The sequence below is a fragment of the Dermacentor variabilis genome, chromosome 9, assembly GCF_050947875.1.
Source record: "Dermacentor variabilis isolate Ectoservices chromosome 9, ASM5094787v1, whole genome shotgun sequence".
NCBI classification, from domain to species: domain Eukaryota; kingdom Metazoa; phylum Arthropoda; class Arachnida; order Ixodida; family Ixodidae; genus Dermacentor; species Dermacentor variabilis.
This window is the reverse complement of record NC_134576.1, coordinates 146,551,807-146,576,664: the sequence shown is the minus strand read 5'-3', so window position 1 is coordinate 146,576,664 and position 24,858 is coordinate 146,551,807. Positions and strand designations below refer to the sequence as shown.

General features: G+C 45.8%; 1 protein-coding gene across 7 annotated transcripts in view; it reads left to right on the top strand.

Moving 5' to 3' along the window:
• LOC142557772 (SLIT-ROBO Rho GTPase-activating protein 1-like) overlaps positions 1–24,858 on the top strand; it is a 158,747-nt gene that overhangs the window by 55,092 nt on the left and 78,797 nt on the right. For 6 of the 7 annotated variants that reach the window (XR_012822839.1, XR_012822840.1, XM_075669881.1 and 3 more), the window contains 5 exons: positions 11,604–11,709; positions 12,166–12,387; positions 13,364–13,425; positions 16,587–16,625; positions 16,701–16,881. Coding sequence is in view for 5 of the 7 variants with exons in the window: in XM_075669881.1 (XP_075525996.1) it covers positions 11,604–11,709; positions 12,166–12,387; positions 13,364–13,425; positions 16,587–16,625; positions 16,701–16,881 (610 nt within the window). In the remaining 2 variants the exon portion in view is untranslated. Of the gene's footprint in view, positions 1–11,603; positions 11,710–12,165; positions 12,388–13,363; positions 13,426–16,586; positions 16,626–16,700; positions 16,882–23,486; positions 23,543–24,858 lie in introns of all 7 variants that reach the window. The other variant, XM_075669882.1, reaches the window with a different exon arrangement.

Genomic DNA, 24,858 nt, shown 5'->3' with positions numbered 1-24,858 from the left:
GTAGAAAATTTCTCCACCGCTAATACTGCGCTTTGGAGCATATATTCCTTATCCTCTAGTGAACCTCTGCTCGTACACAGCGTGATGTCGTCCGCGTAGAGCGTGTAACCTAGGTCAGGTATCCGATCCAGATCGCGCGCGAGGCGACACATCGCCATGTTGAAGAGAAGAGATAATATAGCTCCTTGAGGTGTCCCTTTCTCAGGCATTTTCAATAAATCCGAAGTGATTTGGCCAATACTGATGCTCGCCTCGCGGTTGGAAAGAAACGCTCTTAAGTAATTGTATGTGCGCTCACCACAACCCGCGAGTTCGAGTTCCTCTAATATTGCAGCGTGAGAGACGTTGTCGAAGGCTCCTTTGAGGTCTAGTGCTAGGACTAGTCTCTCGTCGCCGTACGGTATAGTAGTTAGAATTTCCTCTCTAAGTAGGAGGAACGCGTCCTGGCAAGATAAACTTGTGCGAAATCCAATCATGGAGTCCGGGAACCACCTCCGCTCTTCCAGGTATCGCTGCAATCTGCTATGGATAACCCTTTCATAGAGCTTATCCAGGCAGGACGTGAGCGACACCGGCCGTAGTGTATCAATCGAGGGATTCTTTTTTGGCTTGGGGATCATGATTATTTTAGCCAATTTCTACTCTTGGGGCAAGTCTCCCTTGGCCCAGCACTCGCTATTGAAAATCTTTATTTTCGCTAGGGCTACTGAAGCCATGTTTCGAATCATTGCATTTGTGATGGAGTCTGGGCCCGGTGCCGAGTTTTTAACTGCGGATTGTGCCGCCTCATACACTTCCGCATACGTTATTTCTTCGTCTAATTTAGGGTTCGCCTCCCCCGCGTATTGTCTCTTCGCGTACAATGATCCTGTGGCAGGTGAGGGTCCTATGTACTTTTTCTGAAGAGCATGGACTAGATCTTGGTCTGTACCCTCGAAGTTGTCTGCTATAATTTGGAGCTTCTTGTCATTCGCAGTACGCGCGCTCATCGGGTCTAGCATGCTTCGTAGTATTCGCCACGTATTGGTCGTTTCCACAGTTCCTGATAGGGTACCACAGAACGTCGCCCGCTCGTTTTTAGCGAGCTCGTTGGCGTGGCCTTGGGCTTGCTCTGCCAAGAGAGCGATGCGTTGTCTCAGATGTTTGTTTAACCGTTGTCTTTTCCACCTCTTGGCCAGTTTCTGCCTCTCTTCCCATAAGCTGACCAGGTGAGAGACTATCACCGGTTACCCGCCGTGGTTGCTCAGTGGCTATGGTGTTGGGCTGCTGCACACGAGGTCGCGGGATCAAATGCCGGCCACGGCGGCCGCATTTCGATGGGGGCGAAATGCGAAAGCACCCGTGTACTTAGATTTAGGTGCACGTTAAAGAACCCCAGGTGGTCGAAATTTCCGGAGTCCCCCACTACGGCGTGCCTCATAATCAGAAAGTGGTTTTGGCACGTAAAACCCCATAATTTTTTAACTATCACCGGCACCTCCGCTGTACGCTCAATAGCTTTAGTGGTATCCCCGTGTGCTAGCCGAAGAAATTCAGTCCATCCTCGCATGTTGGTCGGGGCTGTATCCGACTCCTCCAGCGCTCTCTGGAGTTCTCTATAACGAGGCCAGTCAGTTAATTTAGTCATTCCTATTGTTCTCCATATGTTCAGCATGGAGAGCGCTACTCGGATTATGTCGTGATCGCTTCCCAGGTTTTCGTGAAAGTAAACCCATTGTGCGTCTCTTGATGTTAATTGTAAAGGCACGGTCGGGCGCGGTGTCTCTACTGACGCTGTTACCCGTGCGCGTCTGTTTGCCCATCTGATTGATTGCCCGTAAGCCCAAGGCCGTTGCGGTGCGCTCGAGTAAGAACCCTTTGGGCGACGTTTTCGGGTATCCCCATAGTATGTGTGGTGCATTAAAGCCGCCCATTATCACCGCCTTATACCTGGTGCCCGCTAACTCTTTTGTTGCTGAGGGAATGGGGGGTAGGTCGTCCCCTTTGCTTTTGCGAGGACTTTACAGATTTGTGATTATTGTGTGTGCCTTACTTCGTTTCTTTGGCATCACACTGATAGCTATGGAATTAGTCTCTCCCTCAGTTTGCGGAAGTGTTAATAATTGAGCGTTTATCGACTTGCTCACCAGCGTGGCGACCTTCGAATTTTGAGGATCGCTCAGAGTGTAATATCCCTGCAGTTTGGCCGGCTTGGCCCCGACCTCCTGCAGACATATCACGTCCGCAGCGATTCCGGAGTTTTTGATAAACTGGTGGAACACTGCCGCTTTGCTGGAGAAGGAGCGGCAGTTCTGTTGCCATATCTCTAATTGTTCTGAATCTTGTATTCGTTGTGATTTCTTAGCGTGATTAGCCATGTTGCCCACTCTTATTTTAAGCCCGTGACGTTTCCGTGTCCGAGCCGTCGGATTCTGTTACGCAGTGGATTATTTTAGTTTTTGCTGAACCCGCTGCTATCGCAATTGCGCCTTTTTTGGTGGGAACAGCCTTCGAGACTGCCTTAAGCTGTTCCGCCACGAATACCTTGTGTCTCTCGAAGTCGTTCGTGCATAGTTTTTGAAATTCCGTTAACCTTTGGGTAACTAACATCATCATTTCATGCATAAATATTTTCACGTTTTCCGCGATCATTGTCTGTATCTGCGCTGCCGTTATCTGCGCGTTATTTGAAGTTTGGGTTGTCAGAGACTGCGCCGAGGCGGAGTTTATATCTGCTGCCGCTTTCGTTTTGGCTATTTCTTCAGACTGACGCTGCGTTTCCAGCTGTTGTATTGTGCTATTGAAGTGCACCTCTAACTCTGACATTTGTTTCTCAAGTGATTATCATTTGTGTTCTTCTCCTGAGAGCTGTTCTCTTAGTCACGCATTTTCCTTTTGCAATTTCTGAATACGTTTATCATTTTCATCATTATTCTGTTTTGGAGCAGTGGGAGAAACAACCCTCACCCAGCTCACCTGCTGTTTTTTAGGCAGTGGCGAATTCGACCGCTGCGAAGCCCTGGAGCTGGAGGGGTCCCTCGAGGGGGTATTGCTCTTCGTTCTGCTTCCGTGTGGAGATCTGGATCTCGATCGGTGCCGGTAGAAGTCCTCCTCCGTCGACTCGAACCAGCGCCCCGGCGCCTTTTTGGTGTACTGTCCCGACCGCTCCCGCGAACGAGACTGGCGAGTCGTCTTCACGCGCTTGGCGGCAATCAGTTTATTCGGGCACCGACGCGTCTCGTGCCCCACCGCCTTGCACGCGGCGCACTTCACTTCACATTCGTGTCCTTGTGGGGGTGGATTTTCGAGTCCGCAGTCACGGCACATGTTCTTGGGGTTCGGACAAACGTCCGAGTGGTGTCCTTCTTGCATGCAGTCCAGGCACATTTAATTGTTGGCCTGTACTCCGTACACTGCATCACTACTCCCATGTAGTACACGCATTTAGGGTGCGTGCCTCCCGAGAAGGTGAGGAGAGTGGTATTTGAGCTTCCTAGCATTCGGGTCCTTTCGAAGGTGACTTCTTGGGTCCTGACTCGCAGGTCTTGCTGGAGATCTGCTGATTCCGTGTGTGCTGGGAATCCGTGCACCACCCCTTTGTAGCTATCATCTGGATCCGCTACGTACACGTTAAAGGGGTGTCACTTGCCTCGCAGCTCCATGCACATGATTCGACGAATGACGTCCGCCACTTCCAGTGAAGGTGAGGAGACGATGATGATATTCGTTCCCTCTCGGATTCGCAGTATGAAATCCTCTCCGGTGATTTTTTGCTGGTTCGGTCCGTTTCCTGTGATTATTGTCCCGGTAGCCCGAATAATCGCTTGTGGTATTTCTGTTCTCGGATATTCCTTGAGCATTAGTCCCTTGTGGGGCTTCAGTATTATCTTGATGTCATTCCTCGGTAATGGAGGCAGAGGCTTCGCCTTCCTCGGGCGCATGTTGCGACGACCGATTTGCCCGTCTCCTTTCGCGCCGCCTGCTGATGGCTGTCCGTTTATGTTATTCTTGTTGCTGGAAGCCTTTTCCCTGTCGTTGTGCTTGACAGCCTCTCGCTGTCGTCGCGATAAAACTAACTGCCAGCCGTCCGTCGCCTGGTTGTGGGTGGCAATCTCTTCGCTTGTGCTAGTCCCCGCTTCGGAAATTATTCTTGTGTCCCCGCTTTCATCCGCGTTGTTAACCGGATGCGGGGGGGTTATTTAGAGGTCCATGTCTTCTGATGTAGCCATCTCCTACGCTCGGCAGAAGCGATCCGGTTATTAAGTGGTGAGGCGGTTGCTCACGCGCTAAGCCTATCAGGCCTAACGGGGCTTCCGCCGCTTCGAATTTTCAAAATCGCGTGGGATGACAAAAAATTCACTCACGGACTTGAACTTGGTCTTGAGACGGAGCGTTTGTCGAGTGGAACCCGATCGGATAGTCGAGGTTGGTGCAGCTGACGAGTTTTTCGGCTAAAACGTCGATAGTCGGCGTGGCCCATGTGAAGAGCGTGTTCTGCCCTTTTCACTGCAAGAATTCGCTGCTGTCAGCAATGGCACAGACTGCGCCTTTGTGGTCCTCGTAATTGGCTTCGAAGCTCGGAAAGCACGATGCGTTAGATAATGCCGGTTTCTGATAGTTAGCTTCGCTTCAGTACAGGAATGTTACGTGGTGAACCATACGCAAAATTATTGCGGTAAAGCATTACAAGCGTTGGAAGGGGTATTGTCGTGGGTCACAATATCTATTCCTTAATTATGCACGCGTGCATCCGGGATCTCCTGTTACAGTACGAGCACCGATATGCCTAATGTGTGTACTGACAGGCCTTCAGAGCGTTTTCGAATGTGCCTGTGGCTGTTTCAGCCCTTAAGGGCAGTAAATGACATGCATTTATTTTTTCAAACTGGCCGATTTTTCGTATGTTTTCACGGCCCCTAGGCAGTACGAAAAATCGGACGTGGACTGTGCAACTGACCAAGAAGGTGCTTCAAATGGTTCATGGGGCGAACGAGTGGTGGAAGGAGGACAAGAATAGAAAGAACCTACGCATTGAGGAATGAACGGGAGAGGAAGCATGCTGCCGCCATTTTGAAGGAGCTTGAGCTAAAAAAAAAAGTGTTGGCTGATGCCAGGATGCAGATGTCCATTATCCAAACCAAAATAAACTCTTTAAAGCAGTGAAACACAACACTGAGGCGTCGTGCGCGGGCTGAAAGTATGCCAGGGCAGCTGAGGTTGACTTACGAGCTCTTGAGAGAGAATCTCAATTGTGACAAAGTTCAGGCCTCATACCACTGAGCTTGCTATCAGTCGATAGTGTGGCGTCTCTCACACCCCTTACTCTTGGGACAAAGGAACGACAACACAGTAGTGCAAACAATCACAAGGGCATTTATTGCACCTTTCATAGATCAGTGCCTGCTAGCCGAGTTGCTACCCACAAAACATGCCGATGGGCGCGCGACAAATCTAGAAGTCTGACTCACCGCGACCGGAAGCGAGCGAATATGTTCGCCCCATTCTGGATCCCAACGCCTGGTCCTTCGCGTATATGGTCACGCGAATCGTGGCGCGTTCGAAGGCGGCCACGCGAGGCGGTCTCGCAGAAGCATCGGTCGCCGCGCGCGCGGAATGTCCACGCCGCGCGCCGACCCGCCGGGGAAGAGCGTCGCTCCACACGCGGCACGGCACGTCCGTGCTGCTTGCTGTCTCGAACCCCAAGTAACCCTGCCGTCAGGCGGCGTTAGCAACGCAACACTCGCGCCATCTCTCGCACTGCGCCCCAACCACATCGACCGCCGTGGGCATCACGCAGGCCACGCAGCAAAGCCGGATTACAGGAGACGCGCCATGCGGGAAAAACATATCAGGGGACGCGCGAGAGTCGCGCATCCCCACAATAGAAATAGCTCATATGAGAAAATATTTGCTTCTGTATGCATCTCATTTTTATTCGTATTTGAGAATGTCAGACTCAATTTGCAATTTTTTTGAAGACACTTTATTTGCTGTGCATATTACTAACTCCTCCTTCCTATTCTCTATTTGAATAACTTAAAGACTACTCCTTAGTATTCAAGCTGGATTAAGTCGTTTTTTTTTTAGTTGTTTCATATGCTTACTAGAGAATGACAACATTGGGCGACGTGGTTTCAGCTCATCTTGACATAAAGCGTAGTTCTGCGTCACTCAGGGAATTTTGCAAAGGCACTCAGGGAAAACCTGGAAAACTCAGGGAATTTAGAAATATCAACTTGGTAGACACCCTGATACCACGTTAGTGCGCTCCCAACTGCATCATAAAGCAGCACCCTACATAAGCTGATTGAAAGCAACTGGATTGCCTGTCGCAAGCCCGAAGAGACCATCAAGAGCAGGTTTCGCAGCTATTCTTTCCACTCATTTCTAAGTCGCACCTGTCACCCGGCTCTCAAGTCCGACTGATCACATTGACAACAAAAGCTTCTTGATAACATGACCAAAGTGCCGCTCTGACCACGCACGAAATGCTAAAAGCTATGTAATAGGCATAGAATGTTTTAGAATCCTGGCTTTGCTCGCACTGCATCGAAAGAGTGCGCATGAACCTATATTTTGCGCCAGAAACTTTTTTCGGACCAAAGCCAAATGAAAATGACCGTCTTATTTTTCATGAAAGTGTATATGTGCTGCAAAAACAGATTCGTGTAAAAAAATAAAAGCGAAATAAACAGACCATGAAGCGACCAACGTGTAAGGAAAAGGCAAAAACAGCGCGTTCAAGAAAGTAAATATGCCACTTCTAGATGAGCCGAATTGGCAATCAGGATGTCTGCAAAAGAAAAAGAAAAAAAAGAAAACATAAGATTTCAATGTGCCCTTATTATCTATGAATTTGTAAGCTCCGTTGAACACCAGCTGCTGCCTAGAGGGCATGTTCTAATAGGTCTCCTTTTGCAGATACGTAGTACTGAGTCCGCTTTATCACATCTACAGTGTCTTTCTTGATGACCGACACCGGAATTCTATGGCAGACATACGTTATCCTTGCTTTGAACTAATTTGCCGTCCATCTCGATCCTGTATGCACAATCTTTCACATAACCCAAAAGAAAGAAATCGAGTAGAGAGAGGTCAGGTGACCTAGCTGGCCAATTTTCAGGCCCGTGCCTTCCAATCTATTGCACATGAAAAGTCGCATTCAGCTAGTGTCGTGCTCGGCTGCTGCTGTGTGCTGGCACCCCATCTTGCTGATACCACAGAAGTGGAAGATGTGAGAGCAGTACTTCACTGTGAAAGTCATCCACCACTCCTTCAAGTATTTCATCCACGTAACCCTATCCAGTCAGTGTGTGGTCGAACAAGATGGGACCGATTATAGCACTGGCGTAATTTCCGCACCACACATTGAATGACCACTGGTACTGGTGCCGATTGCATTTTACCCAGCGTGGATTGGAGTCACTCTAATAGTGTGCATTATGTCAATTTACCTGGCCGTTTCTGCAAAAATTGGCTTCATCTGTGCACATGATGCTGCTCAGAAACTCCGTTGACTCATCGGCTTTTCTAAAGACCCAATTCGAGAAAGTTAGACGATTCTGCAGCTCCCTATCTTCCAAGCATTGGCGCTGGTTAAGGTGGTATGGGTGAAAGGCCTTTGCTTAGAATCCTTCAAACTGTTGACTTGGAAATTGGTACTTGGGCGGCCACGTCCCCGCACGCTAGTGTGAGGGTTTGAAGCCATAAATGCTAGAATATTCGTGCGTAGACTAGGACTCAAAAGATTGAGTCCTCTGCCGCTGTTTCTTCAAGCTGCCAGTTTGTCTCAGGTTCTCATAATTTCTGATGATAGTTGATGCGTTTGGTCTACCGCCGCGCTTCCATGACTGATACATATATTTACGGCCTTCCTCTTGTTGCCATTTGCAGATCCCAAGGCAAGGATCATGTTTACCTTCTGCTCATTAGAGAAAGACATGGCGACTAGGACAAAAAAAAAAAAAACGCACCTTTAAACCTTTGCATTTACGTGATCAATTGGTTTTTGTGGTGATAACTTTCTTGGCAAAAAAAAAAAAATCATCCATGCATTTTATTCACGCACTAAGACAACAGCTATCACAGCTTGTTTCCACTAACACCAAACGCAACGTGTTACATCGGCCGGGGCGCGGCAGATAAGGCACTAGCTCGATCACGATATGTTTTTCTTTATTTCCTTAATTTCCTTCTAGATGACTCAGAGGAAGCTTGTTCGAGGGCGCTGCTTTATGATCCAGGTGGGAGTGTAGTCACGTTGTATTCTCCATATTTCGCGGGGTTTATTTATCAATTGGGAAAAAATTAGCAATTAGTACCTATCTGAAAATACCGCAGTTAGATGTCCCTTAGCTTTGCCTTCAAATGCCTCATTGACGCTTTGATAACCAGGATAGTACATCTCGAGTTAGATAATTAATTATAAATACCTAATTAAATATCAGTAACGAAGAAATTACTGGCAGCTACTCCACTGCACTGTAAACAATGTGCACTAGGTTTTCTTCATGTAATACATTGCTTTTTTTTTTTTTCATTTTGGTATGTGATAGTTCATTCGGACACTGTATATATTTATGACCTTTGCATGCAAGTGACGATGTTTCCATCCCTAACAAATGTTGTAAATTATTAGAAATGTTCTTTTTTTCATGAGTCGTTAGCATTGCTTACTGGAAAGAGAAGCGATACTGAGACACACAACATTCACATGCATTTCACACGCCACACGCATGCCTCTTATAACATTTTAGCATAGAGTGATGGCCGATCTACTACCGCAAAATGCGCCCGAGCGAAACCTGGGACTTGCAGTACAGATCTTGCAGGCGGTAGGTGTTCCACAAAGGGCGTTGTGATGATGATCGCGGTCTCCTAAAAGGCGTCATTCTAAATGAGTGTGGATGCATTACACATTTTTACTTCTGTTTATAATCAAACATTTTTTTTTCATGTAGTCAAGTTGCCCTCTCCCTTCTTCCTGTAGTGTAGTTTAGATAGTATATCGCATTATATCGGTGGTTGCACTATATTCTTGCGAATGCAGTACCTAAACAACAGTCAGTCAATCCGATGTCTCACACTGAAGGAAAACAGCAGAAAGGGCTTGTTGCACAAGCTGTGCTGCAGAAATCCTCCTTGCAGGTGGAGCGAAACATAGGAAATAGAAAAGACAATGTTCATAAAGTTCTTTTTTAAGCAACGGTCACCCAAACAGTACAGCCTCACCTTGTTTTGGTTGGGTATGAGCATAGTTTTTGCCTTCCTCATTTGTTACTTATGCAGCACCACGCCCAATCCTGAGCCGCTTATTGCTTGACAGCAAATGCGATGGGTAATGGCTCATACAGGGTAAAATGTCTTTGAGTTTATAGGCATTTGATGTTTCATGAGGCACAACTTGGCAAGAACAGACTACTAATGGGAATAAAAAAAATTTCCAAGTTAAAATCATCCAAATACAGTTACACCTCGATATAACGAACTTCAATATAACGAAGTATTTAACTTTTCATAACCTCTTTTCCATAGAACACCATGTATTTAGGACCTCAATTTAACAAAGTGTGTTTGTATGTGATTTCACTATAACTAAATTTTGGCTCTGCTGCAAGGGAATGCCGAGGCAGTAAATGGAAACTTCCGTGGACGCAGATGGTCAAATGGTGGAATTACAAGCGGCTGCTTGTAAATGGACCTCTCCAATCGCGTGCTGTAGGACAAAAGCGACTGCCGAAGTGGAGCCGCATCATGTTCTGTATAAAGTCCAAGTGCGATAAGATCCTATCGCGCCCCGCGTACTTACCGCTTTAGAGACAAGTGAAAGTGTACTTGTGTGAGACAAGAAAGATGGTGGCTTCTCGAGGGCCGCTTTCCCACGCAAGCAAAGGGAAAGAGATGGGTCGAGCTTGCAGTAATGCGACCAAGCATGCACGAAGGGTGGGGGAAAGGGGGCTAAGCTGGCGCACGCCTCGGCTGTGGCTGCACAGGGCTGTAAGCGCGGCTGAGTGCATTCACATCCGCCCACCCTGCTTTAGAGGTAATCTGCCTTTTGCACAAATAGTGGGTGTGCCGAGATGGCGTGGCATCATGTAAACTGTCTTACCGTGCGTATAGGAGGTTGCCTAATTTTGAGTTTCGGTGACCCATTGGAGGGAGAGGCAGACAAAGCATTCGCTCCCTTCTGCTGGCGCTTTTCATGATAGCGTCGTCGACGCTATCAGCTGCGTGAGGGGAGTGCATGCGAAAGTGTGGCTGGCTAGTCGTGATTCGTACCGCCACCGATACTATCATCGACGAGGCATGAAACCGTATCATCGTCGCCAACCCCCAAATTCATCAAAATGAATTGTTGTCTCATTCATATGTGCTTTTTTTGACTGCCTGATAAATAAAAAAATTCTGCAGCCCCTTTCAGTGTAAGAAAAATCGGTAGGCGACTGTACTTATTTGCACAAAAGGTCAGATTTAAATACAGCCTAAATTCGATATGATGAAGCAAATTGCCAGTTTTACCTACTTCATTATATCGAGGTTTAACAATTGTTATAACGTCTTACTAGTCTAATTTTCTACCTTTGACAATGTAATTGCGATGTTTCAACATGTTAAAATAACCAAACTTTATTATAATTGCATGTGCCTTCCATTATGCGATGTTCGAAAGTTTTGATATTCATACACCCCTACTTTTATGCATTTCACATGTAGTACAGTAGAACCTTGTTAATACGATGCTGTTTCTTACAATTTTGCGGTGCCAATGTTTGCGATCGAGGACACAAAAGAGAACCCAATACAGTTAAGCTTCTTTTTTAACAGTTAACATGTTCTCTGAAACACAATGTTTTGGCACCAAGTACATCACCGAACTACCATCGTGTGATACGTTTTCCAGCAGCTTGATTCTATGTGAATAAGAAAAGGCGCGAGGCACGTGCAATCAAGAGAAGTAGGCGTTCGCCACGGCAGCTTTCCTGCAGTACTCGCCCACCTGTGTCCCATGAAAATGCCAGCATTCATTCAGTTTACTCTTCTGGTACCAGCAAATCTACTATCGCTGCCAAGACTACTGCTATAAGCATCTTCACCTATCTGTTTCACAGTGCATGTGGTATACTGCCATTCGAAGCGCACTGCATGCTTTTAATATAAAAAAACCCAAATGTGCGACTGGTCCCTGCTAAAGGCTTGCAATGTGAGCATCATGTTTCGCTCTGGTGTAATCTTATTCCAGTGTCGCCTGCCAGATTGATTTTGTTTCGGTTTCCCATAAACAAATACTGACCAATAGTTTCCCGGTAAAACACTACCCAATGAGAAAACTACACAGTGCGTATCTGGCTGCTCAGGCCCTACAAGATTGATGTGCATCGACTTTTCTTGCTGCAGCGACTCTTGCTGAGCGACAGCGGCATCTGCCGAATCTTTTAGTGACTTTGGATCATGTTTCCTAGTTAGTTCATATTTTCTCATGTCTTTTTTTCTGAAACATATGAACGAGCTTATACCTTATAATTTGAATTCAGGAATCACAGTTGGCCCTGATACAAAGCTTCCTCTTGAGTAATGCGATTCTCTTTGTTCAATCATTTAGAGTTTGTACTTGTTGCTTTGCACAGAGCTCGAATCCAAGGAGGAGTTTGTAGCCAAAGTACGAGATGTTGTCCAGAGCTTCCCAAGACCTGTATTTGTGGTGCTTCGATACCTCTTCGCCTTCCTTAACCAGTAAGTTGCAATACAGGGGCAGGTTGATGCTTGACTGACACCTACAGTGTTGCGCCTCTTTGCTGTGGATCAGATGTCTAGGCTGAAAAGTGTCTTTGCTATTAATTTACTCCATGAACTTTTGTGGGCAAGCATACTTATTGGTCCTAGTAGGCTAGCAAGGCAAGTGTGTCCTCTATGCTACTGCTGTAGATAAAATACCATCTATACGAGCTACATAAAGCCTTCATTTTCTTACTCAAGCAGATCATGAAATGGGCAGCCAATGATGTCCATCAGAGTTGTGTGTCTAAGCAAGCTTGTCCAAAAAATAAAAAGCTCTGGTGTCTGTGCAGCTAGTGTTGTTATTCAGAAACCATTCACAGTACAGGATAATTGTTTCATAGAATTGCTTGCTCTTTTAATTAAACCTTGTGGAATCCATGGCCGTGTGTGAATGCCTTCTGTTTTGTGCAGTTTGTCCGAGTTCAGTGATGAGAACATGATGGACCCCTACAACCTGGCTATCTGCTTTGGCCCAACGCTGATACCCATCCCTGAGGACAAGGACCAAGTCCAGTACCAGAACCTGGTCAACGAGCTTGTCAAGGGCCTCATCGTGCACCAAGAGCAAATCTTTCCCAATGATGGAGGGCTCATCTACGAAAAATACATCAGTGCTGAGGCCCCGGAAGACACGTGAGTTGCATGGTACTTTGGTCCCTTCACTGCCCTGTTAATGGGTGTTGCTTTGGCGCACATCATGGTGCATTCTAATGACTGGTCAGTACACCTTAACTTGCTGTGTTAGCTTTCCCTGTATGCATTTTCTGTTATCTTCTCAGAAAATACTTTTTAAAGAAAGTTTTCAAAAGAAAAAATTACAAAAGGTGTTTGTTGTGCGAAGACAGAAATTCTAATGTATCATACAGTTGATACTCTATCTTCCATCTGCAAAACTTTGTTTTCATGAAACATTGTCATATTTTTGTTTCTTTTATGTCATGTTGTGGTTTGATTTTTTTTGAGCTCAAGCACCAGTAGCGTTTATTATAGTAAAGTCGGGGTTTACCAGGGGCTGATAGGTTGTAACCAGCATGGCTGCATGCAGTACCAGAGCAAGAAGTTATACTCGGTGTATGATATCCAGAAAACTGAGACAAACCATAAAATGTGCAAGCTCCAGATGCAGAAGCAGAATTTTCCTAGTTCGGTTGCACAGATTTTGTGTTAAACAACACTGACCAGCAGTTAGGGTGTTAGCTGCTGGCTGACCGATGCTGGAGGCGCACCTGTACCCAGCATTTACTGCAAGCAGAAGGTTAGGAGTGTTAGGTTAGTTAGGAGGCTTTGAGGCATAAACAGAAAGCAGACGAGATAGGCACCGAATTCAGCAAAGACAGCTGTTTGCCTACCTGAAAAGACAACTGTGCGTCCTAGGGTCATCCAAGTCTGAATTGAACAAAAGTTTTTAACTCATGGGAGCCACCTTTCGATAATTTCAACCATGGTTCAATTTAATGACAGTGTGACAGTCACGGAAACTAATGGAAGAGGACTGCATTTGAGTGAATGTGGTAACCTGAAACTTTCATTTTTTATTTTGCCTTCAGAAGTGCATGTGAGACAGTGTTGCACTTTGGTTTAGCTTGGCTTGAGTGGAAGTTCGCTGCAGGGATGATCTGCCTGTGGAACCAGTGGCTGAGCCTGCAGGAGCCTCCCAGAGCTCTGATGAAGGTAAGTGGCCACCTCTACTGTTCCTGCATGCACTGGCATGCTGGCACCTGGCTGCACCATATCAGCCTGCCAAACAGGGAGGACTGCAGAGCTTCTGCAGAGCGGCCTAGAGGGAAGTATGGTACCATTGTCCGTGTAAATTTCTTAACATGAGCTGTGACTTGAATAGGAATGCTGGGATATGGTTAGGCTGGCTTGTGTACATCATGGCTCGGCCTAATTCACTGTCGTGGGTGCACAAACAAAACTTTTTTCATTATAACTCAAAACAGAATAATTGGACGAGGACAGCCTCTGTACATGTGAAAACTCTGCAAGTGGACCTAGGCAACTGTGGTCGTGAATATGCTACAATCAACCAGGCGCATGTGACACGTTGAAGAGAATTCAGTCGCTGATGGATTTTTCGAACTCCAGAAATTCGGACTTGATGGATATTCTGGACTTTATAAGTGCACCCTCAGGGTTCCCATAGAGCTAATGCATTTGTGCGACCAACATTTTGGATGAATTTAGGCTTCAGAGTTCTATTTTCCGAACTTGATCGCCCCATCTTGGGGGCCACCATGTTGGACTTTCCGCTGGCTTGGCCAGTGACCTGCTCTATAGCCTACAAGATGGGGATGCGCACGCGACATTTTCTAGGGTCTCGGAGGCCATGCCTACTCTTACTTTGCTGAAAGAACTCTAGGGGACAGCACTTTTTCTTGTTTATTGCTTTTTTCAGTCAGCACTATTGTCCTAATCATTTAATGTGGGATCAATTTTTATTCATTTATTTATTTTAAAGTTTCGGTTGCTATTTTCCCGTGGTTGCTATTTCTCACAGAGCAAGTGTCTCAGACATGACGTTGCATCTTTGTGTGTATTTGTGAACCTTCACATTTGTGTGATCGGCACCACCTCGTGTGCTTTCACGAAAGCCAAGTGTTGTGAAGAAACGTGGCTCCTTTCTTCGATCTCCATAGTGATCTCCGGCAATGGAGATTGCAAATCGCCAATGCAGTGATGCTCTTGTCAGACTGTACACGGAGACGTCACTCTTGCGAAAATCCAAGCAAATCTGATTGCCTCCAAGCGTAGTGAGGCAGGGCATTATTAGAGATTTTTTAACGCCGCTATCAGCCTAACATATATATATTTTTTCGGGCTGTTCGATTCTTCGGACTATATTTCGGTGCCTGCAATGTCCAGAAAATAGACGGCGACTGTACGCACACTCTTGCTTGTCCCAAGCAGTGCCTGCACAAGGGCACCTAGTAGACTCTGTTGAGCAAAAAATGTGCCACTGCTCTCCACAAAGTGCAGCTTCATTCTGACACTCAAGACAAAGGTTAAAGGAGAAGGTTCCATGCCAGCCAAGTGCTGGATGGAGACAACAGGAGAGTGCACAGTGCAGCAAGTGACAAAAAGTGGCTGGCGCAGCTTTGGTTACTCCACAGGTTGGGTTTCCCCCAGCTTGCACTTTTGTTGAAACCAGAACACATTGACAACCGACTTTATTCACTGGCACACTGTAGCATGGAGAGCTATGTTTTAATAACTAATTCTTACACAGGGTGTTTAGGAAATTTCAAGCGCATATACTGAAGAATGGAAAAAAAATTGATTATTAGATGCTTTACTCAAGACTACATTTACCACAATGACATACATTTGAATTTTTAATATGATGACATAGTAATTAGACAATTAAGAAAACTGGACTAATTCATTTTTTACTGAAATCATCAGACAGTTTATTCTAATGCAAGACTTGAAATCCATCGAGTGTCCTTATGAAGCCATGATCTATCTCGCTCTGTTCATGCTCAGCCAACAGTGAGGTGTGAATAGTCAAATCACTTCTGGGAATCTGATAAGGGCATGATAGTTGTGCTTCTCGGCAGTTCAGTTTTTGTGTTTTGGATAAAATTGGCCCGCTTTCATCACATTGCAGAAATTATCAGTGTCAGCTTTTCTGTATGTCTGGAACTAATTTTGAACTCCTCGGATGACAGACTTGCATTAGGGCCATTTGTCCCACTCTTGGTAAGACACTCAACTAGTCTAACTTTTATAGTTACTCATCTATTTGTTGCTTCAAGTCACAATAAAATATACGCCTTTCTGGTAAAAGCAATCCCGAGGAAATAAATTATTACATGTTCCCTATTTTAAAGGAGATCCAGTGACATTTTCTGAAATGCCCCGTATGATAACATAGACTAAACCTTTGTAATACAGTATGATAGGTGCACTAGTACTGGTTGCCAGATGTCTCTTCAGGATGACTTTGCTCTCCCAAGAAAGATGAAGCTTCACTTCCTGTACGTGCAATTTTTTTTCTTTGAAGTAAACTGAGAAACTATGGCTTAGACCACACTTGCTTGCCCTTCACACTTAAGCACTAATAAGGCACATAGGCAGAAATGACTTGATGTGATTTCACATCCCAAAACTACGCTCTGGGCTATGAAAGATGCCATAGCGGTTGACTGTGGAATAATTTTGGCCACCCAGAGGTCCATTCATAACCTGAATCTTAATTGCATGTGTTTAGTAGACTCCCACGTACTCTGAGGCACAGGTCAGTTGTTGGGTCTCAAACGTGCTCTTGGGACAAACGAACGACAGCACATTAGTGAAAACAATGAAAAGGGCATGTTCTGCACCTTTCATACACTTATGCCAGCTAGCCGTATGACAACCCATAGAACATGCCAATGGGCTCGCAACAAATCGAGGAAGTCTGACTCCCTGCGACCAGATAGCGAGCAAATATGTTTGCTCCCATGCTGTACACCAACGCGACACCGTTCGCGTGGCTGTACACGCGAACGGTGTTTATCGTGTTTATTCATTCCAGTGTCCTGCTCCTGAGCCTTTTGCAAGACTGTCCAGTGAACGGCGGGAGAGCATGCGAAATGTCCAAGCTGCTCCCCAACCCCAAGCCAAAGAGGAATGACCTATTGCCTTTTGCGCTCAAGTAACCCCGCCGTTAGGTGGCATTAGCAGTGCAGCACTCGCTCCGGCGCTTAGCCATGCGGAGAAAACATCAGGGGACACATGAGAGTCTAGTGTCCCCACACAGTAGAGCTTCATATGCGTACACACATACATGTATTATGAACCTTGTTAGGAGCAACCAACTTGATGCCTTGATATTTGCTACATTTCAGATGCCCTGTCGAGTGAGCCTGACATATCCCTGTTTGGAAGTGAGTAACACTCTGCTCTGGTCTGGGGAGACTGACCACAGTTATGAGCGAACATGTGTCCTTCGTATCATGCAGGGTCAGATGTTCTGGAAGCAACAGCACAGTACGACTTTGTGGCACGGTCAGAGCGAGAGCTGTCATTTCGGCGGGGTGACAGGTTGATGCTCTACAGCCAGGTATCGGCAGACTGGTGGCGGGGCCACTTTGACGGCAAGGACGGCCTTGTGCCGGACAAATACATCTTGCTCAGCATCAGGTAAGTTTGGCAGCTTGCAATGATGTGGGACTGGAAGCTTTTCTTAAAGGAGCACTAAAGAAAGAGAAACACTGGATTGGTTTAGGCTGGTAGGTTGTCAGCTTAAAACCCCTGCCTGCATTTCCCTGGTTTCAAACGGAGCAGAAAAAAATTTCTTGCCTCTAGTGCAGTGCCAACAGCCACAGATTTCAAGTTTTCTTGCATTTGAATCCCTGTGCAGAAAGACAGTCCCAAAGTACTGCCAGGTTCAGCCTTTTCCTACATTTAAACTTAGAGAGAGAAAGTGATTGTAAAGAGGAAGAAGTGCTATTATCTACAACCATTTAGGGAGCACGACTCAGTGCCTTGGGAAAGGAGAGGGGGATATAAAAAAGAAAGAAGAAAGAGAAGGGTGAGCCATTCGCAGAGCCATTTCCTGTTAGCGGTAGCAAGGCAGCGGATTCACAAGTTACGTGACAGCCCCGTGTCCTCCAGGAATATGAGAAGGTGCCTGAAAGCGGAGCTGTAGTGCCAGCCTGTGAACGGCAGTTCCGATGCTGAGACAGCAGGGAGCCCCAGGCATCAAAATGACGCATAGAGAGAAGACCTCTGCTTGCAGAAAGCGGGGCAGAAAAAAGGAAGATGCTTGATTTTTTCTACCTTGCTGCTTGCTGAGCAGGCCGAGGATGGAGCTAGGCCTTTGCTGTACCTTTAGAATGCCGTCTTGGAGCAGCCAATTCGGAGGCGCAGCAGGAGAGACGGCTTGCCTTGCGAGGCCATGTTCAGGAGAGAGGCACGGGGGTTCGGCTACTGGCAATGCGCCGATCCGGATGGAATGCTGTAAGGTACCGCTGCAACGTTTGCCATGCATAGTCGAAGGCCGTTACAGTAGAGATGACTGGTACAGTGGTGTGGTGTGCTGCCTTTACCAGGGCGTCGGCCTCCTCATTGGCCTGGATCCGGACGGGAGAGCTGTCGCTGCCTCTGAAGTGACAGCTTCAAGCCACTCGAAATAAGGATGCGAAGCTTTTCCGCACAGCAGGGTGCTTCCATGGTGCGCAGTTGCCATCCAGCACTGTTGGCACTGCTCGACGGCATATGGCCACACTGGGGTGGACGAGAAGGGGTGATACGGAAAGGTCCACTATCAGAAAGTAGGAAACAACTTCGTGCAGGGCTCGCTGCAACCAGGACCGAAGGGCTGGAAGACTCCTAGTGGAACCCCGTGTTTGCAGAGCTACATCATCGGCACCTATGGAAATGTAGATGCGATGCTGGAGGTCAGCTGGAACAGCAAAATGGAGATACGCCAGCGCTAAGTTGAAAAGGAAGGGGCTCAGAACAGATCCTTGCGGCACTTCGAAACAGAGTGACCATGGGGAGCTCATAGCCTTTCCCACTCTTCCTCACAAGGCAGCACCTTGTGAGGAAGGCCGTGACAAAATGCCTGAAACATTCTGTAACAACATGGTCATCATCAGAAGTGCTTTCTGCGTAAAGAAGCACAAGGAGTGCCACTTCAGCAGAAGCTCTGGCATCCTCCAGGGATGATGCGATGTCTGCACTTGAGTCTGCAGTGCACAGGTGATGGCAGAACCCAGTCTGCTGTTGGGAAGAAGTTGAGAGCTCATGAAATCCACTCGAGGTGCACTAATGCTACAGACTCGAACACTTCCCAGGCCGCTGAGGTGAGAGAGATGGGCCTGTAGGAGGTGAGTGCCTTGGACACGAGAATGTGATCTTTTTGTGTGAAGGCAACCGGTGAATAAACCCACACATGCTACCTGAAGGCATCAATGTTCCCGTATTCGAGACCCTCGTTATTTAATAAACGAGAAGAAAGGGGTTAACCGAGGAGCCCGATTTTTATCAGTCATATCATAAGAAGCCAACAAACACTGACACCAAGGACAACACAGGGGAAATTACTTGTGCTTAATAAATGAAATAAAGAAATGATAAATTAATGGAAATGAAAGTGGATGAAAAAACAACTTGCCGCAGGTGGGGAACGATCCCACAACTTTCTCGTGACGCCTGCGGCAGAAAGGATGACTCTGAGGTCTCTGAGCCAAGGTCTCTGAGCGGTGGCGCTGGCTAACACTCCCAGGGTTCTGTTAAAAAGTGGATGGGAAAACAGTGCTGCGGTAGCTCAATTGGTGGAGCATCGCACGCGAAATGCGAAGCTTGTGGGATCGTTCCCCACCTGCGGCAAGTTGTTTTTTCATCCACTTTCATTTCCATTAATTTATTATTTCTTTATTTCATTTATTAAGCACAATTAATTTCCCCTGTGTTGTCCTTGGTGTCAGCGTTTGTTGGCTTCTTATGATATGACCTTCTTGGTAATTGCACATGTCCATTCTGTTTGCATGAGGTGGTAAGGCGTTTCTACAAAAGCGACATCAGGATAAGCCTCTCTGGAGTTTCTCATGAGTGCTTGTGTGAGCCATAGAAGACTTGCTTTTTTGTTTTTGTTTTAAAGCATGGATGGACAGATGCTGGTGCAGTATGTCGTAGTGGGAAAGGCTCCTTCCGGATCCTTTCTGCTTGTTACTGTTTATAACATCTGCACGACGTCAGGTCAGTTCATGCTAGTACAGTTACACCTCAATATAATGAACTCCAGTATAATGAAAATCTCAATATAGCAAAGTATTTAACTTTTTATTATTGTCCATGGAACACCATGTACTTAGAATTTCAGTATAACGAAGTGTTTATAAGCAATTTCAATATAACGAAATTCTACTGCCACTGTGACGGAATACGGAGACAATAAATGGAAACATTCGCAAATGCAGATATTCAAATAGTTCAATTAGAAGTGGCTCCTTGCGGATGCACCTCTCAGACTGCGCTATGCGACTAAGAGTGACCAGAGCAGCATCATGTTCCGTATAAAGTGAAAGTGCAATAACACCCTATTGTGCCCTGCTTGCTGCGGGTGCGAGTGAAAGCGTGCGACGGTGAGCCGAGAAGGATAGTGGCGTGATTAGCACAGTCTTCCTGTGCGAGCAAGAGGAAAGGCGGGGAGCAGAGCAAGCTTGTGGTAATGTGATCAAGTGTGTGCGGGTCAAAGGCAGGTTGGTGCATACCCCCTTTTCTAGCGCACACGCAGCCTGTGCACCTTGTTTTAGAGGTAATCTGCAGCATATGCCATGGGTGGGCATTCCAAGATGGCGTGGCATCATGTTGCCTGTTTTTCCATGCAGTTAGTACTGTAGGTTGCATAATCTATAGTTTCAGGGATGCATTGAAGCAAGAGCCAGAGGAAGTCTCTGGTCCCCACTGCTGGCCGCTTTTCATGATAGCATCGTCTCGCTGCGGGAGGCACTATCAGCCGCAGTAGCAGAGTGGTCGCGAAAATATGGCTAGCCTCGCTTCGGGCTGTCAATGTTCTTCTTTTTTTTCTTCCGTGTACTGCTTCTATAGCCTGCTTTATGTGCTTGTTTAAAAATATGCTTTTGCATCAGTACATGACTGTAACACTTGTTTAAAGGGTTACCAGCGGTATTTATGCTTCATGTTTTTTATCTCTCAAGGTTTCATTCTTCTTTAATTTTTATTTGTCCTGCTAAGTGGTGTGTCACCTGGTGGGAAGGGTCTTTGACACTTTGTCAGGCACTAGTCTGCCTTTTTGTCAATTACCTTGACAGCTATGTATTCGTTGTCTAAATAAACTTCTATTGTATTGTGACGATATTGTGAACACGGCATGAAAGTGCATGTTTCCTCGCCAACTCTCAAGTTCAACAAAGTTAACTTTTTCCGTTCAAACCCTTTCTCCTGATTGCCCCAAAATTAGGGAAACTTGGAATGCCTTCCATGTAAGAAGAATGCAAGAGCAACTATACTGTTTGCATAAAACGTCAAATTTCAATACAATGAAATTTCAGTATAACGAAGCAAATTGCTAATTTTGCCGACTTTGATATATCGAGGTGTAACTGTATGACTAGAGGCAAGCCCTACTTGTCCAGACCACAGTGCAAAATTTTTTCCTTTGTTGAAGCCAACCACTATAACTTCTTTTCTGGCTGTGAGCGCTAAATCATTTTTATTCATTGTCTTTGTGATGTCTTTACTCTGTCATTCCCTGTCAGTTTATTGTGTGCTGTGATCAAATAGACATGTGTAACCAACTAGCCCACCAGTTTGTCCTGATTAAATCATCTTGTTTTGTGGTTTACACTCCTTTCATTATCACATGTGTCATTAGCTTTATAGCTAATACCCATTGTGCTGGAGGAAAGCCTTTTTCTCAGTGAGGTATCCCTTCTTTTATAAATTGGGTGAATGTCAATATATTCATACATGTATTATGATGTCTGAAGCATGCCAACATTTTATTTTTGAGACAAGGAGGGAGGGTGGGGAGTGCACTGCAATCTCATTAGAGAGAGAATTAACTTTATACAAGCACTTTTGCAGCCATAGAAATGCTATCACCAGAGCCACGGCTTGAACCGATGGCATCGCAGTCAGCAGCTCAATGCCGCAGGCAGTCGGCCACTACCATAGTAGATCAAAACTGAAATGGTCCATGGTATGCGCAGATATATGGTGCTCATCATGGAGAATGTGCCTGGCATGCAGCTGTGCTCGCATCACATTAGCCAGCAAATGTTTCACTGCCCGCTAGTTTGGCCCATGAATACATCTGGCAATAACTTGTCCATTGATTATGCCAACCACCAATGCGAGGCATGCATCATGCACAGAGCCACAACTGTGGGGACTGCTTTATGCATGCAATGTGTGCCAAGCAAGTTCTTCTGCTTGCAGTTCTTCAGCGAGTACTAATAGCCACAGTATAAAGAAGGGCACCTAGGCAAGCGTCATGATGATCAAAGGAAATTAAAGGGCCCCTAACCTCTCTGAGCTCAAGGATTTGATATATAGTGGTAGTTGTGTACCAGTCCACAATGAACATACAGCCAGAATTTTTGAAAATGATGGTCTTGTAACAGAGTTACAGGTGTCGTATGAATTACGGCAGGTGTCATAGCACCTGCCGCAATTTCTGGCTTGCTTTGCTACACTCCCCATGGGTGCTCCCTCCTCTCCACTGCGTAATTCTTTAAACTCTGCTTCACTGACTTCACACAGTGCAGCAAAAGCTACAGCTAGCGTCAATGACCCAGGGTAGGTAACCAGAAGACAGCTCCTTCATTGTTTATCTCTGGTAGCCCCCCATGCGACGTTGACTGAATGAAAGCTTCACAGAGCAGGGTTTGTACATAACAGGACATCAAGGATGACAATGACAAATGCCCAATTTCAAGGAGGGGGAAACAAACTTTATTCGTGTACGTACAATGGAAAATAGTGAAATCTCATTCATCTTAGCTGAAGTTTCTTGGAGTTGCTGAGTACAACTCACGTTTCGAGCTCTTCAAGTGGCTTTTCAAACTTTAGTTTCCCATTGTAATGATTTCAGTCGGCTTATAGCCTGACAGCTAGTAGTTCCCGGCTTCAGCAAAAGATACTCATCATGTTAAAGCCAAATGGCACACCCTTACTTTTCGCCAGGAATTTCTAGAGCCTAGTGCTCAAAAATGGAGCTATGATGACTGCGGTGTGAACCAACTAGCAAAACAAAAAAAATATTGGTACAGCTTGGTCACTTGATCTGGCTTTGTCTAGCTCCACGATGGCAATGGCAATTTAAACACACCTGTCATTGGTGGCTGGGGATACGTCACATTGCATAGCTTGGCGATACTTGGGAAAGAAAATATCTAACAATGTTTCCCGATAGACAATGTCGATGGTGCAGAATTTGTTACTTTAAATGTTTGGAAGTTGCCCCCAACCCCAGTTTTCAGGGAATTCAAGGAGCACATTTATTCTCAAGGAGTTTTAAGGGCCCTTGAATCTCTTTATCCAAATTAAAGGGTTTTTAAGGATTTTAAGGAGGTGTGCAAGCCCCGACAGAAGGATCAGTGATGCACAATGGGAAACTCCCTCCTCTCATCTCTGAATGCACAGCCGGCGCTTGCATCCCTTGTGGATGGACCATACAACCACTATTACATCACACCCTACTGGTGTCATGACGTGCAAGTAAGGGATCTGAAAAGCTCAGAGGAGTTCAGGATATAGCTGTATATATATATATATTATTTGTAGCTTCTCTGCAATGCCTGAGGTGATTTCCAGGCCTTTTGCACATCGTGTGCATATTTGTTTAAGATGTATTGAAAATTACAAAGCTGGCTTAGGAGACATTAAAGCCGACTGAAAATGTGCTGCAGTTAGCCATCTCATAGCCACACTTGACAGCTGTCATCAATTTCTCGTCACAGCTGTAGTTCAAAATACAGAAATAGACCAGCCATGGTGTGTACCTCTACTAGCAGGAACTGGTTGTGGTCAGTGAAAGGGGGAAATTGGCAGAAAGTAGTGTCCTACATTGTCATGGTGCTTCAGATTTCTGATGTATTGAATAACGTCCTTGTAAACACAGTAACCATTTTGTGTCTATCACAAACTGCTACAGTGCAAGGAAATATCACCATCATATTCCAGTTGATGTTCCACTTCGGAATATTTCTGAGAAGAGCCCTGTAAGGTAACTGCTCGAGCCAAGCTGCTCCGAAAGTGTTGTTCTTTTTGTACAGGCAGGCCGGCTGACACAGTGTCCTCAATATACGTTGGACTGCTGGGGGCCTCTGTGGTTAGTAGATTTTGTAATTGTTGGTTGTGATGGAGGTTCTGGGCCAGCCTGCCTTAACCTTTTCTGCATTCTCATATTGCGCTGCGATACTATTCTTCGTGCTCAGAGCAGTGTGAAACAGCGGATAAGCTGGTTGCTTTAGGGCATCCGTGGAATGTTCTTATCAAGTTACTCTGGTTGACAATTACGTTGAACTTTGCAAGAGTAGGAACTATAGTTATCCAAAAGAGGGAAGGAGTTCACTTTCATTCCAGACATGTTTATTTGCAAACTGAAGGCAAGATGAGAAATTCTGGCCAACAAAAAAAGCAACTGTTCTTGCAAGTTTGCTCAAACACCCATTTAAAGAAAAGTAAGTCTACTAGGAATGGACAAGGTTGTCCGTTTCTTAATTGATGACAGCTGTAGTGATATAATTGCAGACTCGCACTGGGGACGATTACTTTCGGCGATACTATCTCTACGGCTATCAGGCACATGCTGATTGGGTGGTCGTGCACTATGTCATGTGAACGTGATAGTGTCGCCGAAAGGGAGTGTCCAAGAATACATCCCCTGATATCCTATGTTTTTGCCACTGTTTCTGCGTGATGCTTTACCAAGAAATAATGTGCACTTTGGATCTTTATTTACACATTCATCATTTGAATCAACAATCACCTGTTAAAATGCGAAGTGCAGGAGTAAATGTTTTTCATTTGTCTCAGGGCCTCGCCTGCTATCATGTCCACCACTGTTGTCATGCACCAACATCAGTATGCAGATGGAACTTTTTTTTTCACTGGGCTCTGAAGAGTGCAAATGTGTAGAAATCCCTTGCCGCCTCACCATTTGCAATGCAGAGCTGTTCTGCAAAAAATTCTGGTGCAGTTGATGCTCTCATGGCAACAAGGCGAATTTGGCCATTGACAATAACCGGCAGTTGGCTTTTATATTGTGATAAAGAGGGGCTGCTATCTCTGGAAGTGCTCTGGCAATGGAGTTGAAGGAGCCAACTAGGTAAATGTGCCGCTTGCAGTTCCCATCACTGCAAGAAATTGTGTGAAGGCCCTGTATCAGGGGTTATTGCTAGACTTCAAAGGGGCATTAGCTGGCATAGTTTCCTGTCAATGTCAAGCCATAGAAAGTATTGTTCGCGATCCCCAACATTTTGCTGTTGTAATAAAGTTCATTGAATATTACCAGAAAAAAATCTGGCACTGAGGCCACTCCACCACTAAGGGAACGATGGTAGGATATGAATTAGTGTACAATTTGGCATGGCTTACACTGTGGCTCCACCACATGGCATGCCTTTGAGCAGTAAAGTGTTCTGT